Below are 17,306 nucleotides of genomic sequence, written 5' to 3' on the forward strand. Positions count from 1 at the left end.
GTAGGCTCTTAGACTATAAGCTATAGGGGATCTCCCTCACAAGTGCTTAAAGCTCCAATGCAGACGTTTTATCTCAATATCAAATCATTTCTGGGTAACAATTAAGTACATTGCTGTGATTTAAAATGGTCAAAAATAGCAAAGAGCAATTTCTCAAGCTAGAATTTTGCTAGGACTGTCTGGGAGTGGTCTGAGTGGGGAGCTGAAAACTGAAAATTAGCTGTTATTGGCAGAAAGATTTGGAACTCTCTTTCTTATTGGTCTATTAACTAATATACCACCTGGTGATATCACCAGGCAGGCTAAAGCGTCATCCCTCTAAAACAGGCAAGGATTTCAGGCTGTCTTTTCAAACAGCTTTTACATTAAAAGAGCATTATCATAATTATATTTTAACCTCATGGTGAGGAGAAATGTATATTGTAAAACACAGGAATATCACTTTTCGACTGCACTGGGACTTTACACTTTATTGTCATTGTTAAAACAATTCCCCCACATGCACTGTCAGATGTTATAGGCTGATCTGATTCATCAGCACAACCCACCCACTTCCTATTTACACCTTACATGACACCACTCCCTGTTCAGTTTTAGGGTCAGGAGAGGGGACTTGGTATATTATCATGGGCACAGACAATAATTCATTCTGTAATGTTTTGACTTTGCCATAATTATCAGTGTTTGTGCTGGAACATTTGTCTGTGTCTTATTTGGAAAGAATGTAACTTTTGAACAATATAGAAATTCAAAGAGAACACGCTTTCAGTCAGATTTTGATAAAGGAATATTGGGCATCATTGCGCTGAACCATAGACAAACAATATACTTCTGTATGTCATCAGCTGTACCAGAGATAAGGAAGCTGATAATTGCATGGGCACAGACAAGAATTACAAATGTAATGTTTTAAATGCGTCTTAAGTGCCACTGCCTCCGTAATTCCGAGACATAATAAGTTTCTTATTGTTTCTTCTTTGATCAGAGAATATTGTGAATCACTGTGCTGTACCCATTCACATACAGCACTCTATTACTGGCTGTACCTGAGACAAGGAAGCTAACTTTCTGGCACGGTCCGTCCACTGTGGCCAGAGGAGACCCTGGAAGGATGGTGACCCTGGACATGTTCACCTCTAGGACCTCTGCCACCCTATTGCGGAAGTCATATCTGGAGAGAAAAATGAACAATAGACCATTTATTTTATTGTTTTTAAAATTTGTTGGGAAGATAGACAATTTGACAGCATACATACATACATACATACAGTGCCTTGCGAAAGTATTCGGCCCCCTTGAACTTTGCGACCTTTTGCCACATTTCAGGCTTCAAACATAAAGATATAAAACTGTATTTTTTTGTGAAGAATCAACAAATGGGACACAATCATGAAGTGGAACGACATTTATTGGATATTTCAAACTTTTTTAACAAATCAAAAACTGAAAAATTGGGCGTGCAAAATTATTCAGCCCCTTTACTTTCAGTGCAGCAAACTCTCTCCAGAAGTTCAGTGAGGATCTCTGAATGATCCAATGTTGACCTAAATGACTAATGATGATAAATACAATCCACCTGTGTGTAATCAAGTCTCCGTATAAATGCACCACAAAGTTCAAGGGGGCCGAATACTTTCGCAAGGCACTGTACATACAGTGGGGGGAAAAAGTATTTAGTCAGCCACCAATTGTGCAAGTTCTCCCACTTAAAAAGATGAAAGAGGCCTGTAATTTTCATCATAGGTACACTTCAACTATGACAAGACAAAATTAGAAAAAAAATCCAGAAAATCACATTGTAGGATTTTTAATTCATTTATTTGCAAATTATGGTGGAAAATAAGTATTTGGTCAATTACAAAAGTTTATCTCAATACTTTGTTATATACCCTTTGTTGGCAATTACAGAGGTCAAACGTTTTCTGTAAGTCTGTAAGCCATGTGTTTTATGTATATGGTACCATTCCACTGATTCCGCTCCAGTCATTATCACGATCCCGTTCTCCCCAATTAAGGTGCAACCAACATCCTGTCATACATACAGAGCATTCAGAAAGTATTCAGACCTTGTACTTTTTCACATTTTGTTACGTTAGTCTCACTCTAAAATGTATTTAAAAAAAAAATTTCCTCATCAATCTACACACAATACCCCATAATGACAAAGCGAGAAAACATGTTTTTAGAAATGTTTGCTAATTTATTAAAAATGTAAAACTGAAATACCTTATTTACATAAGCATTCAGACCATTTGCTATGAGACTCGAAATTGAGCTCATGTGCATCCTGTTTCCATTGATCATCTTTGAGATGTTTCTACAACTTGATTGGAGTCCACCTGTGGTAAATTCAATGGACATGATTTGGAAAGGCACACACCTGTCTATATAAGGTACCACGGTTGACAGTGCATGTCAGAGCAAAAACCAAGCCATGAGGTCGAAGGAATTGTCCACAGAGCTCTGAGACAGGATTGTGTTGAGGCACAAATCTGGGGAAGGGTACCAAAAAATGTTCTGTAGCATTGAAGGTCCCCAAGAACACAGTCGCCTACATCATTCTTAAATGGAAGAAGTTTGGAACCACCAAGACTCTTCCTACAGCTGGCCGCCTGACCAAACTGAGCAATCGGGGGAGAAGGGCCTTGGTCAGGGAGGTAACCAAGAATCCGATGGTCACTCTGACAGAGCTCCAGAGTTCCTCTGTGGATGGAGATGGGAGAACCTTCCAGAAGGACAACCATCTCTGCAGCACTCTACCAATCAGGCCTTTACTGTAGAGTTGCCAGACGGAAGCCACTTCTCAGTAAAAGGCACATGACAACCCATCTGTGTGATATTGAGTATACAAAACATTAAGAACAGTATGCTGGCCAATGTTGATTCCATTGTTTTCCACAGCTGTGTCAAGTTGGCTGGATGTCCTTTGGGTGGTGGGCCATTCTTGATACACACGAGAAACTGTTGAGCGTGAAAAATCCAGCAGCGTTGCAGTTCTTGACTCAAACCAATATGCCTGGCACCTACAATCATACCCTGTTCAAAGGCACCTAAATATGTTGTCTTGCCCATCCATCCTCTGAATGAAACACACGATCCATGTGTCAAATGTCTCAAGGCATAAAAATCCTTCTTTAACCTGTATCTTCCCCTTCATCTACACTGATTGAAGTGGATTTAACAAGTGACATCAATAAGGGATCATACTGCAGCTTTCACCTGAATTCACCTGGTCAGTTTGTCATGGAAAGAGAAGGGGGTCCTAATGTTTTGTACACTCAGCATACATATATATTCATGATGATGTACTGTCATCCCATAATTCAGGATTAGTGATTATTCAGGTGTGGCACATGTGGTGGCTGGCTGAGGAGGTGGTGAGAATACACTCTTTGAAAAAAAGGGTTCTTCGGCTGTCCCCATAGGATAACCCTTTGTAGAACCCTTTTGGGTTCTATGTAGAACCCTTTCCACAGAGCAAGATAATACTGGTGTTTCCTTGATGGTTGAAATATTCCCCATAAATGTAAGTGCCAGGTACTCAAGTATTAAAAACAAGTAGTCTAATTACATGTAACATTCACTTCCTCATTCCCTCTCCAGTTCCATGGTTTAATACCCGCTCAGTCTCACATATTGGCTCCCAACACGAACCCCTGTAGGTCTTAGCTTGATGGGCTAACACAGTCTAGAGTTCACAGGCGGTTTAATATCCAATCACACCCACCTGCTGAAAGACATGACGTTGGGGAAGGTCTGCTCTGCCCAGGGGGATTCTGGAAGAATGACGGCACACGCCAAGACATCGCTGCCTCTCCTCAGGACCAGGGACCTGTGGACCACTACAACAACAACATCAACAACAGCACCAAAGTCAGAAATATACTTTTTATATTATCACCTAAATGACTTTGTTGTTTCACACATGACATATCCCCTAATAGTGAAGGTGGTTGACATTTTTCTCACGAAACTTGATTCTCTTGGGAAACAATGTGATGCAACAATTTTGGATTGCAGTTCGGTGAGCGTGCAATGACAACAAATCAATATTATGTTTCATGTGCACCCTAAAGGAGTCTAGATTTCTGAACAAACAATGTGTGTCTGTTACCTGTGTACTCCCCTGACATGTGTATGCTGGTGTCTGAGTACAGCTATCTGTATTCTGTCTGGTCCAGCTTACAGTGCTGTGTGTGTGTGTGTGTGTGTGTGTGTGTGTGTGTGTGTGTGTGTGTGTGTGTGTGTGTGTGTGTGTGTGTGTGTGTGTGTGTGTGTGTGTGTGTGTGTGTACATGCTTGTGTGTTACCTGTGTAGTCCCCAGCCAGTTGTATGCTGGTGTCGGTGTAAAGCTGTCTGTGTGTCAAGCTGACTGTCCCCTGTCTGGTCGTCAGGTCTCCCACCTCACAACTCAGAGCGTTGTCACGGGAACAACTGGAGTTCTGAGAGAGAACAGAACAGAGCAGAGTAATTATAGTAATTATAGAAATATAATTACTAGAAGGGAAGTCCCCATGTCAATAGGGCTGGGTCAGAGGTTCCATGACTGTTCTACTCATTCTAATGTTATTGAAACCAATTCCAACAAACACTTCCACTTCTGGTTATGAGAACAATATGAAGTATATGGTTGTGGTTGTGGTGTAGTTTCACGTTTTAATGTCACACTCATAAGTACAGTGAAATTCCTGTCTTGCAAACTCAAAACCCAACAACTGTGACATTGTCAAAGACAAAGATTCGATGGAATATCAAACACAGTTCCGTTGGATTCCATAAGACTTGCTGATCAAGTGGAACTTTAAAGTTGGAATAAAGCAGAGATCAGCGCTACATGGTGGGGGACATTCTCCTATGATGGCGATGTGCTGGGCCCTAATTCATAAAGTGTCTCAGAGTAGGAATGCTGATCTATCCTAGACACTTCACGAAGAAGGGACATGATGTATTGTGAGTGAACATGAGAGAATAAACTCACCCCAGCTTCCATGTTGAAGGGGTTAAACGTGTCCCCAACACCGGGACACTGGTTGTCGTTCACCTCAGAGCCTTTACCAGTGATGGTCCAGGAAACCTCTGTTACCTGGTTACAGTGGGGAAAACAGGATTTCTCTGATGTTTTATCATTCTTCTTATACAGCTTCCCTTTTCTAATAGAACCTGTGATAGGATTCTACGGTAGATAGACTCTAGTGACAGACAGTAAAATGTTACAGAGCAGCTGATTTGTTTCTACATCTGTATTGTGTTTCTACGTCTGTATTGTGTTTCTACATCTGTATTGTGTTTCTACATCTGTATTGTGTTTCTACATCTGTATTGTGGTTCTACATCTGTATTGTGTAACTACATCTGTATTGTATTTCTACGTCTGTATTGTGTTTCTACATCTGTATTGTGTAACTACATCTGTATTGTGTTTCTACGTCTGTATTGTGGTTCTACATCTGTATTGTGTAACTACATCTGTATTGTGTTTCTACGTCTGTATTGTGGTTCTACATCTGTATTGTGGTTCTACATCTGTATTGTGTTTCTACATCTGTATTGTATTTCTACGTCTGCATTGTGGTTCTACATCTGTATTGTGGTTCTACATCTTTATTGTGTTTCTACATCTGTATTGTGTAACTACATCTGTATTGTGTAACTACATCTGTATTGTGGTTCTACATCTGTATTGTGTTTCTACATCTGTATTGTGTTTCTACATCTGTATTGTGGTTCTACATCTGTATTGTGGTTCTACATCTGTATTGTGGTTCTACATCTGTATTGTGGTTCTACATCTGTATTGTGTTTCTACATCTGTATTGTGTTTCTACATCTGTATTGTGGTTCTACATCTGTATTGTGGTTCTACATCTGTATTGTGTTTCTACATCTGTATTGTGGTTCTACATCTGTATTGTGTTTCTACATCTGTATTGTGTTTCTACATCTGTATTGTGGTTCTACATCTGTATTGTGGTTCTACATCTGTATTGTATTTCTACGTCTGCATTGTGGTTCTACATCTGTATTGTGGTTCTACATCTGTATTGTGTTTCTACATCTGTATTGTGTAACTACATCTGTATTGTGTTTCTACGTCTGTATTGTGGTTCTACATCTGTATTGTGTAACTACATCTGTATTGTGTTTCTACGTCTGTATTGTGGTTCTACATCTGTATTGTGGTTCTACATCTGTATTGTATTTCTACGTCTGCATTGTGGTTCTACATCTGTATTGTGGTTCTACATCTGTATTGTGTTTCTACATCTGTATTGTGTAACTACATCTGTATTGTGTTTCTACGTCTGTATTGTGGTTCTACATCTGTATTGTGTAACTACATCTGTATTGTGTTTCTACGTCTGTATTGTGGTTCTACATCTGTATTGTGGTTCTACATCTGTATTGTGTTTCTACATCTGTATTGTATTTCTACGTCTGCATTGTGGTTCTACATCTGTATTGTGGTTCTACATCTGTATTGTGTTTCTACATCTGTATTGTGTAACTACATCTGTATTGTGGTTCTACATCTGTATTGTGTTTCTACATCTGTATTGTGGTTCTACATCTGTATTGTGTTTCTACATCTGTATTGTGTTTCTACATCTGTATTGTGGTTCTACATCTGTATTGTGGTTCTACATCTGTATTGTGTAACTACGTCTGTATTGTGGTTCTACATCTGTATTGTGTAACTACATCTGTATTGTGTTTCTACGTCTGTATTGTGGTTCTACATCTGTATTGTGTAACTACATCTGTATTGTGTTTCTACGTCTGTATTGTGGTTCTACATCTGTATTGTGGTTCTACATCTGTATTGTGTTTCTACATCTGTATTGTATTTCTACGTCTGCATTGTGGTTCTACATCTGTATTGTGGTTCTACATCTGTATTGTGTTTCTACATCTGTATTGTGTAACTACATCTGTATTGTGGTTCTACATCTGTATTGTGTTTCTACATCTGTATTGTGGTTCTACATCTGTATTGTGTTTCTACATCTGTATTGTGTTTCTACATCTGTATTGTGGTTCTACATCTGTATTGTGGTTCTACATCTGTATTGTGGTTCTACATCTGCATTGTATTTCTACGTCTGCATTGTGGTTCTACATCTGTATTGTGGTTCTACATCTGTATTGTGTTTCTACATCTGTATTGTGTAACTACATCTGTATTGTGTTTCTACGTCTGTATTGTGGTTCTACATCTGTATTGTGTAACTACATCTGTATTGTGTTTCTACGTCTGTATTGTGGTTCTACATCTGTATTGTGGTTCTACATCTGTATTGTGTTTCTACACCTGTATTGTATTTCTACGTCTGCATTGTGGTTCTACATCTGTATTGTGGTTCTACATCTGTATTGTGTTTCTACATCTGTATTGTGTAACTACATCTGTATTGTGGTTCTACATCTGTATTGTGGTTCTACATCTGTATTGTGTTTCTACATCTGTATTGTGTAACTACATCTGTATTGTGTAACTACATCTGTATTGTGGTTCTACATCTGTATTGTGTTTCTACATCTGTATTGTGTTTCTACATCTGTATTGTGGTTCTACATCTGTATTGTGGTTCTACATCTGTATTGTATTTCTACGTCTGCATTGTGGTTCTACATCTGTATTGTGGTTCTACATCTGTATTGTGTTTCTACATCTGTATTGTGGTTCTACATCTGTATTGTGTTTCTACATCTGTATTGTGGTTCTACATCTGTATTGTGGTTCTACATCTGTATTGTGGTTCTACATCTGTATTGTATTTCTACGTCTGCATTGTGGTTCTACATCTGTATTGTGGTTCTACATCTGTATTGTGTTTCTACATCTGTATTGTGTAACTACATCTGTATTGTGTTTCTACGTCTGTATTGTGGTTCTACATCTGTATTGTGTAACTACATCTGTATTGTGTTTCTACGTCTGTATTGTGGTTCTACATCTGTATTGTGGTTCTACATCTGTATTGTGTTTCTACATCTGTATTGTGTTTCTACATCTGTATTGTGTAACTACATCTGTATTGTGTTTCTACGTCTGTATTGTGGTTCTACATCTGTATTGTGTAACTACATCTGTATTGTGTTTCTACGTCTGTATTGTGGTTCTACATCTGTATTGTGTTTCTACATCTGTATTGTGTTTCTACATCTGTATTGTGTTTCTACATCTGTATTGTGGTTCTACATCTGTATTGTGGTTCTACATCTGTATTGTGGTTCTACATCTGTATTGTATTTCTACGTCTGCATTGTGGTTCTACATCTGTATTGTGGTTCTACATCTGTATTGTGTTTCTACATCTGTATTGTGTAACTACATCTGTATTGTGTTTCTACGTCTGTATTGTGGTTCTACATCTGTATTGTGTAACTACATCTGTATTGTGTTTCTACGTCTGTATTGTGGTTCTACATCTGTATTGTGGTTCTACATCTGTATTGTGTTTCTACACCTGTATTGTATTTCTACGTCTGCATTGTGGTTCTACATCTGTATTGTGGTTCTACATCTGTATTGTGTTTCTACATCTGTATTGTGTAACTACATCTGTATTGTGGTTCTACATCTGTATTGTGGTTCTACATCTGTATTGTGGTTCTACATCTGTATTGTGTAACTACATCTGTATTGTGTAACTACATCTGTATTGTGGTTCTACATCTGTATTGTGTTTCTACATCTGTATTGTGTTTCTACATCTGTATTGTGGTTCTACATCTGTATTGTGGTTCTACATCTGTATTGTATTTCTACGTCTGCATTGTGGTTCTACATCTGTATTGTGGTTCTACATCTGTATTGTGTTTCTACATCTGTATTGTGGTTCTACATCTGTATTGTGTTTCTACATCTGTATTGTGGTTCTACATCTGTATTGTGGTTCTACATCTGTATTGTGGTTCTACATCTGTATTGTATTTCTACGTCTGCATTGTGGTTCTACATCTGTATTGTGGTTCTACATCTGTATTGTGTTTCTACATCTGTATTGTGTAACTACATCTGTATTGTGTTTCTACGTCTGTATTGTGGTTCTACATCTGTATTGTGTAACTACATCTGTATTGTGTTTCTACGTCTGTATTGTGGTTCTACATCTGTATTGTGGTTCTACATCTGTATTGTGTTTCTACATCTGTATTGTATTTCTACGTCTGCATTGTGGTTCTACACCTGTATTGTGGTTCTACATCTGTATTGTGTTTCTACATCTGTATTGTGTAACTACATCTGTATTGTGGTTCTACATCTGTATTGTGTTTCTACATCTGTATTGTGGTTCTACATCTGTATTGTGTTTCTACATCTGTATTGTGTTTCTACATCTGTATTGTGGTTCTACATCTGTATTGTGGTTCTACATCTGTATTGTGTAACTACGTCTGTATTGTGGTTCTACATCTGTATTGTGTAACTACATCTGTATTGTGTTTCTACGTCTGTATTGTGGTTCTACATCTGTATTGTGTAACTACATCTGTATTGTGTTTCTACGTCTGTATTGTGGTTCTACATCTGTATTGTGGTTCTACATCTGTATTGTGTTTCTACATCTGTATTGTATTTCTACGTCTGCATTGTGGTTCTACATCTGTATTGTGGTTCTACATCTGTATTGTGTTTCTACATCTGTATTGTGTAACTACATCTGTATTGTGGTTCTACATCTGTATTGTGTTTCTACATCTGTATTGTGGTTCTACATCTGTATTGTGTTTCTACATCTGTATTGTGTTTCTACATCTGTATTGTGGTTCTACATCTGTATTGTGGTTCTACATCTGTATTGTGGTTCTACATCTGTATTGTATTTCTACGTCTGCATTGTGGTTCTACATCTGTATTGTGTTTCTACATCTGTATTGTGTAACTACATCTGTATTGTGTTTCTACGTCTGTATTGTGGTTCTACATCTGTATTGTGTAACTACATCTGTATTGTGTTTCTACGTCTGTATTGTGGTTCTACATCTGTATTGTGGTTCTACATCTGTATTGTGTTTCTACACCTGTATTGTATTTCTACGTCTGCATTGTGGTTCTACATCTGTATTGTGGTTCTACATCTGTATTGTGGTTCTACATCTGTATTGTGGTTCTACATCTGTATTGTGTTTCTACATCTGTATTGTGTAACTACGTCTGTATTGTGGTTCTACATCTGTATTGTGGTTCTACATCTGTATTGTGTAACTACATCTGTATTGTGTTTCTACATCTGCATTGTTGTTCTACGTCTGCATTGTGGTTCTACGTCTGCATTGTGTTTCTACGTCTGTATTGTGGTTCTACATCTGTATTGTGTAACTACATCTGTATTGTGTTTCTACATCTGTATTGTGTTTCTACGTCTGCATTGTGGTTCTACGTCTGCATTGCTTGCTCTTTGGGGTTTTAGGCTGGGTTTCTGTAAAAGCACTTTGTGTCAACTGCTGATGTAAAACCGGCTTTATAAATACATTTGGTTGATTGACTTTGATTTCTCGATGCAGAGATTGCACAGTAGGCTAGATAACAGCCACTATGTGACATAAGTTATTTGTTGCCACAAAAAGAGGATATTTTTCCAGGCTCCTGTTTTTAATTGAACCTACCTGTGATAAGGTTAGGAATTAGATAACAATGATAATGTGACCGTTTTGTTGTATCTATTAAAAGAGATTGAACAGATGCAAGAGGTCCATGCATGCTTACATCTAGCACCTGTGACGCCCGCACGTCCACCTCCAGAGTGATGTCACTGTTGCTGCCATCCAGAAAGGTCTGCTGGGACTGAAGACAGTAGAGGATACTGTTAGACTAGCTACTGAGTCAATGGGACTGAAGACAGTAGAGGATACTGTTAGACTAGCTACTGAGTCAATGGGACTGAAGACAGTAGAGGATACTGTTAGACTAGCTACTGAGTCAATGGGACTGAAGACAGTAGAGGACACTGTTAGACTAGCTACTGAGTCAATGGGACTGAAGACAGTAGAGGATACTGTTAGACTAGCTACTGAGTCAATGGGACTGAAGACAGTAGAGGATACATTTCGACTAGATTAGCACTTGTTTTATGAGACGCTCATACCAGGTGTTCTGAACTGTCTGTAAAGAGCACGCAAATCCTGCATCTGATAGACCATAATATTTGAAAGGATATTTGATGGGTTCTCTAAGCATCCTAAACAGTGATAGAGATACACTGTGGAGGACACGGGTCTGTATAGGAGCCTGACAAATACAGCTGTTCTCCTGAGTGCTTTAGACTGGGGACTGCCTGGGGTTGCCGGGGGTTGCCGGGGGCTGCCGGGAGGCTGGGGGCTGACTCTACAGGCCAATACTACATGGCTGTGTTTACATAGGGAGCCCAATTCTGATATTTGATTGTTCAAAAGACCAATTAATGAGAAAAAAAACCCATCAGAAATGGGCTGCCTGTGTAAACACAGCCATAGACACACATAGACAAACACAAACACTCACAGATATACACACACAGATCCAGACACACGCCCTACCGTCACACACAGGACTCTGCCACAGCCCTAATGAATTCACTGTCTGGCGCAGCAGAAAATACAGTGTCATGTTTTTGTGGCAGCTTTGTAATGATTAGCCAGCTTACTCTCCTGGGACGTATCATAACCGGGATAACATCCACCCTGCAGATGTGTGTTCTTGTATTCTTCATGGTCTGAATTAGTCTAAATCGGTTTCCCCTGCAGGCAATAATGACGTCTTTTTTGTTGTTTTTTGTTGTATATATTTGGCAATTATTGCTTTATTGGATTTTTTTCTGAAATAGCATTAGACCGGATTCAAACCAATAAAGTACTTTTGTGCCATCTGAATATTGTAGAGAGCAAAGGTGAGGTCCAGGTCTTACCAGTGTGACTGTCCCCGTCACCGTGCTTTTGAAGACAGCCTTGGCAAACACCCAGTGTCCATCTGTTGCATTCTCAGCTAAGACGTCAGCACACCGCATCCTGGAGTTCACAAACACAAACAGACTAACTATGAACTCCTTAAAGAAAGCAATTGTTGTGAACGACTCAAAAATGAAACATTTAGGGGACGCAAACCTGATTCAGATGTGTTATAAACTGTTATGCCGATTCAGAAGACTGACCACATACCCCCTTTACAAGTCAACACCACAACAAGAGATGAGGATGCAGCATTCCAGACATCCTACCCTATAAAGGCCTTTACCTGTTTGGCTTCTTGTTGTGCCAAAGAAGCTTCGTTCCAAGGTAATAATGTGAGCTGTCCCGTGTCCTGTATAGCCAAGTGTAGCTCATTTGGTAGAGCATGGTGCTTACAACGCCAGGGTTGTGGGTTCAATTCCCGCGGGTGAACAGTATGAAAATGAATGCACACACAATTACAGTAAGTTGCTCTGAATAAGAGCATCTGCTAAATGACTCAAATGTCTGTGTGTCCTAGAGTGTTGGGCCAGTAACCGAAAGGTTTTTCTGGTTTCTGGATCGAATCCCTGAGCTGACAAGGTACAAATCTGTTGTTCTGCCCCTGAACAAGGCTGTTAACCCACTGTTCCCCGGTAGGCTGTCATTGTAAGTAAGAATTTCTTCTTAACTGACTTGCCTAGTGAAATAAAGGTTACATTTTAAAAAATAAAAGTGAATATAGCGATCTCCCTTTTACATGAGTCCAGTGTTTGATTTGAGTCAGAAATGATTCTGCGTGAACCGACTGAGCTAAAGAGGAATGGTACGATAATGTAAAACATTCTAATTTTGTCAGAAGTTCCGTTCATGAATGTCAAGGTATCACAAATGTGACCCAAAGAGGAACCAAGTCTACAGCCGTCTTAAATGAATCACACACCACCTGTTACAATCTTTCCCCTTGTGTATTTTTGGTTTGGCTGTTTATAGCACTCCTGGAGGGAACTGTGGCTATACAGACCCATGACAAAGGACACATTCTCTCTGTCTCTGTCTCTGTCTCTCTCTCTCTCTCACACACACACACACACACACACACACACACACACACACACACACACACACACACACACACACACACAAAATCCCCACACTCACCTGGATCCGTTAGTGTAGTGAACCACCAATGACCTCCCCACTATACTGTTCGGTCCTGTCATCGGCATATTCCCGTCCAAATACTGAGTCTGTGTCTGGTTCTGATCCGTCAGCATCCCAAACTTCCCGCTGATGTCCCCGGCCTCATACTCATCCACAGTCCCTGACCCCGGAGCAGGAGAAGCAGACACATTCCAGGAGAAGGGGTTGAAGTGGTCCATGACGTTGCTGTCCGAGCAGGGCTCTCCTGTAATATTAATAATAATATGCTTTGTTTGATAAAAGCCTTTCACAAAATGAGGGGAAAGGATTGATACTTTGCGTTTTAAAAAATTAAGATTTTATCAAGTCATCCATTCATATTACAAAAGAGTTACAACTTTGAAATGAATTAACAGATATACACACAAAGGCTGAACAAACAGTCAAAACACTAGAGGACTTTCACAACACTCAAGGACACCTGGCTCCCATTATAAAGTACATGAAATAGTACCTGTGGTACTGATAGGCAGCATGTGGACGTGGTAGCCCCCAGCCCTGGAGCTGAGTCCAGCCAGGGAGACGTCCATCATAGTTGGGCCCTGAGGGAAAGCCTGGGAGAACCGGATTTGGCCCCTAGAGACCCCTGGTCCATGCCAGGGGCCCAAGACCGCCGCGGGCATCCGGACCTCCGTGAGGTTAGCACAGGCTATCCTGGGGGCGGCGCCCTCCGCACTGTGGATCACCACCGATCGACCAATCATGGAGCCCGACCTGGCGGGAAGTGACAACCAGGAAGTGGTATCCGTGAAGAAGTGTTTGGCCGACGCCCCACCCACTCGGGTCCCCAGGTCGAGGGTGCTGTGCTTTTTGGAGAGGTCCCCCACCTCACAGGAAAAGGGGCTGGAGGGGCCACAGTGGAGGGCGTAGCTCAAATCCTTTGTGTTCACGTTGAAGGGGTTCCAGTGGTCCCCCGTGGTCCCACATCTCCCCTTGTCCGCGTCTGTCTCTGAGCTGATAGGATACATGTGGATGTGCCAGTGGTGGTTACGTGTAGCGGTCTCGGAGGGTCTCCCATAGGACAGATCCATGAAGACTGTGACATCAGACAACGGGTTGCTCTTGAGTTGGACGAACTGGACCATACCCACCACAGGGTGACGGAATGTAGCCCTGGCTACATGCACCTCTCCTGGGTAGCTTATGTAGGCGCACAGGAACCTAGTTCCATCCGGACGGTGGATTACCACAGACCGACCCACTATGCTGTTCTGTCCGAACAGAGGGAGGTTGAAGTCTGTGAAAACTGCTTCCATCACAGCTTTACCCTCTAGTGACCCATGCCTGGCGCTGAGGTCCCCTACTTCATACCGGTCATGGGTCGACCCAGGTCCAGAGGGGTAGGTGGGATCTTTAGTGTCCATCCCAAACGGGTTCCAATGGCCTCCAACGTTGTCGTTGGAGCAGGTCGTCTGTGGCGGTGACCTCATAGGAGGTGTGGGGAAGTGGTGGATGTGATAGGGTCCGACCCGGCTCCCCAGATTGGTCAGATTCACTCTCAGTTTTGTGACTTCGAACGGCGAGTCCTGCCTAAAGAGGAAGTAACCCTTGACCCCTCTCATGTTCACCAGGGCGCTCACCTCCTTCCTGTCCATTTGTCTGATCTCAGCGCACATATAACTCAAAGACCCCAGTTTGAGGAGAGCAAAGCGGGTGTTGGAGCTGAAGCTAGCAAGGTCCAAACGAGACTTGACGGGTGTAAGAGGGCTGCCTACATTCAGTTCCCCAAGCTGGGTGAGAGATGAAGGTTCCAGACTATCCAGAAGAGCCTTACAGTCTCTAGCAGAACTCTGCGACGTCAAGATGGTGATGTTGGTTGTCGTAGCACCGACCTGACCAATCATTGCCAAGTTTGCGAGGACCCTGGCGTGACTCTGTCCGACGCTCTGCCTGATGTAAATGTCACCGGCGACCGAGCTGAAGAACCTGGCCTGCCACGTCTGAACTGTGGTTTGACCGCTTATGACTGTACAAGCTTTGGTGCCGTTGCACGTCTCCAAGGTCAACGAAAGGTCTTCCAGATTTGACCTCTGCTTAAATAGACTGGACATATTAACAGTGGTGTTGGATGAGAATGGATCAATGGTGAACGTGAAGATGCTCGCTCCTAAGTTGGCTTCAAGGCAAGGCTGAGCAAAATGGCCGAACATCACAGGGAACACACTCAGGGAAAAGTTGAGCGACGAATCACAGGTTCCGGTACCGGTGACGTTTACGGTCGCCGTCTGATTAGTGGAGTCAAACCGCACCCATCCCGTGACTCCCCCCATGTTTAGGTTGGCCTGAAACTGGATGCAGGAACTGAAACCTGAAAAACCCAGCCAAACAGACAGAGAGACATACAGACAGACAAACGTGGAAGTAAATAAGTGCACAAGGAGGTACGTCCCTATTGTGTTACATATGAATTGTTTTGGAGTGTTCACATGCTTTGCCATTATGGACGTAATAACTGACAGGTTTAGGAATTGATATTGATCTTTCTCATTTCTCAAGGAAGTTCTTAAAGGTCCAATGCAGCCGTTTTTATCTAAATATCATTTCTGGGTCACAAATAAGTACCTTACTGTGATCGTTCTCAATTAAAACGGCCGAAAAGAAACCAAAATATCTTCTTGGTAAAGGCCCATTTCTCAAGGCAGAATTTCGCTAGGACTGTCTTGGAGTGGTCTGAGTTGGGAGGGGGAAACTGAAAACTAGCTGTTATTGGCAGAGACGTTTGGAACTCTCTTTTTTATTGGTCTATTAACTAATTACCAGGCAGGCCAAAGCTCCATCCCACCAAAACAGGCTGACATTTCTGACGGTCTTTTCAAACAGCACTTACACTAAAAGGTCATTATTATAATCTTCACAATTTCACAGTATTATTTCAACCACTATGGGGGCCATAGTGTGGAAATATATATAAAACACAGGAAGTCATGTTTTTGACTGCACTAGGCCTTTTAGGATAATCTTATAGTGGTTTATGATATTTCTTCAAGCTTAAGTATTGACGACTATACAGTAGCAGTGGTTAAACTGACATATTGTCCAAGGCATGTAGAAAGGGTTTCCCCCACTACTACAGTCACTTCTTCATCACTGTAATGTCAATAGCTAGTATATTTTCATCATTACTGTAATGTCAATAGCTAGTATATTTTCATCATTACTGTAATGTCTATAGCTAGTATATTTTCATCATCACTGTAATGTCAATAGCTAGTATATTTTCATCATTACTGTAATGTCAATAGCTAGTATATTTTCATCATCACTGTAATGTCAATAGCTAGTATATTTTCATCATTACTGTAATGTCTATAGCTAGTATATTTTTATCATCACTGTAATGTCAATAGCTAGTATATTTTCATCATTACTGTAATGTCAATAGCTAGTATATTTTCATCATCACTGTAATGTCAATAGCTAGTATATTTTCATCATTACTGTAATGTCAATAGCTAGTATATTTTCATCATCACTGTAATGTCAATAGCTAGTATATTTTCATCATTACTGTAATGTCAATAGCTAGTATATTTTTATCATTACTGTAATGTCAATAGCTAGTATATTTTCATCATTACTGTAATGTCAATAGCTAGTATATTTTCATCATTACTGTAATGTCAATAGCTAGTATATTTTCATCATTACTGTAATGTCAATAGTGGTGGAACAAGTACCCAATTGTCAAACTTGAGTAAAAGTAAAGATACCCTAATAGAAAATGACTCAAATAAAAGTCACCCAGTAAAATCCTACTTGAGTAAACGTCTAAAGTTATTTAGTTTTAAATATACTTAAGTATCAAAAGTAAGTGTAATTGCTAAAATATACTTAGGTATCAAAAGTATAAATAATTTCAAATTCCTTATATTATCCAAACCAGACGGCACCATTTTCTTGTTTTTTTATTTACGGATAGGGGCACAATTCAACGCTCAGAAATAATTTACAAACAAAGCATGTGTCACGACTTCCTCCAAAGTCGGTCCCTATCCTTGTTCGGGCGGCGTTCGGCGGTCGACGTCGCCGGCTTTCTAGCCATCGCCGATCCACTTTTCATTTTCCATTTGTTTTGTCTTTGTTATACACACCTGGTTCCAATTCCCAAATTACATGTTCATTATTTAACCCTCTGTTTTCCCCATGGTTTTTGTGCGTGATTGTTTTATTGTATTGTTCGGTCCGTTGTTTTGTGG

The 17,306-nt window shown here is 40.5% G+C and overlaps 1 protein-coding gene across 2 annotated transcripts in view; it reads right to left on the reverse strand.

The window, feature by feature from the left end:
• The window catches only part of LOC110487230, a 40,174-nt gene that overhangs the window by 7,750 nt on the left and 15,118 nt on the right, over window positions 1-17,306 (reverse strand). For both annotated transcript variants that reach the window (XM_036949236.1, XM_036949235.1), the window contains exons 2-9: window positions 13,565-15,418; window positions 13,069-13,315; window positions 11,889-11,988; window positions 10,712-10,789; window positions 4,979-5,083; window positions 4,310-4,442; window positions 3,728-3,842; window positions 1,047-1,171 (exon numbers count right to left, since the gene is read on the reverse strand). In XM_036949236.1, coding sequence (XP_036805131.1) covers window positions 1,047-1,171; window positions 3,728-3,842; window positions 4,310-4,442; window positions 4,979-5,083; window positions 10,712-10,789; window positions 11,889-11,988; window positions 13,069-13,315; window positions 13,565-15,418 — 2,757 coding nt within the window. The remainder of the gene's footprint in view (window positions 1-1,046; window positions 1,172-3,727; window positions 3,843-4,309; window positions 4,443-4,978; window positions 5,084-10,711; window positions 10,790-11,888; window positions 11,989-13,068; window positions 13,316-13,564; window positions 15,419-17,306) is intronic.

Source organism: Oncorhynchus mykiss, chromosome 17, assembly GCF_013265735.2.
Source record: "Oncorhynchus mykiss isolate Arlee chromosome 17, USDA_OmykA_1.1, whole genome shotgun sequence".
Classification (NCBI taxonomy): Eukaryota; Metazoa; Chordata; class Actinopteri; order Salmoniformes; family Salmonidae; genus Oncorhynchus; species Oncorhynchus mykiss.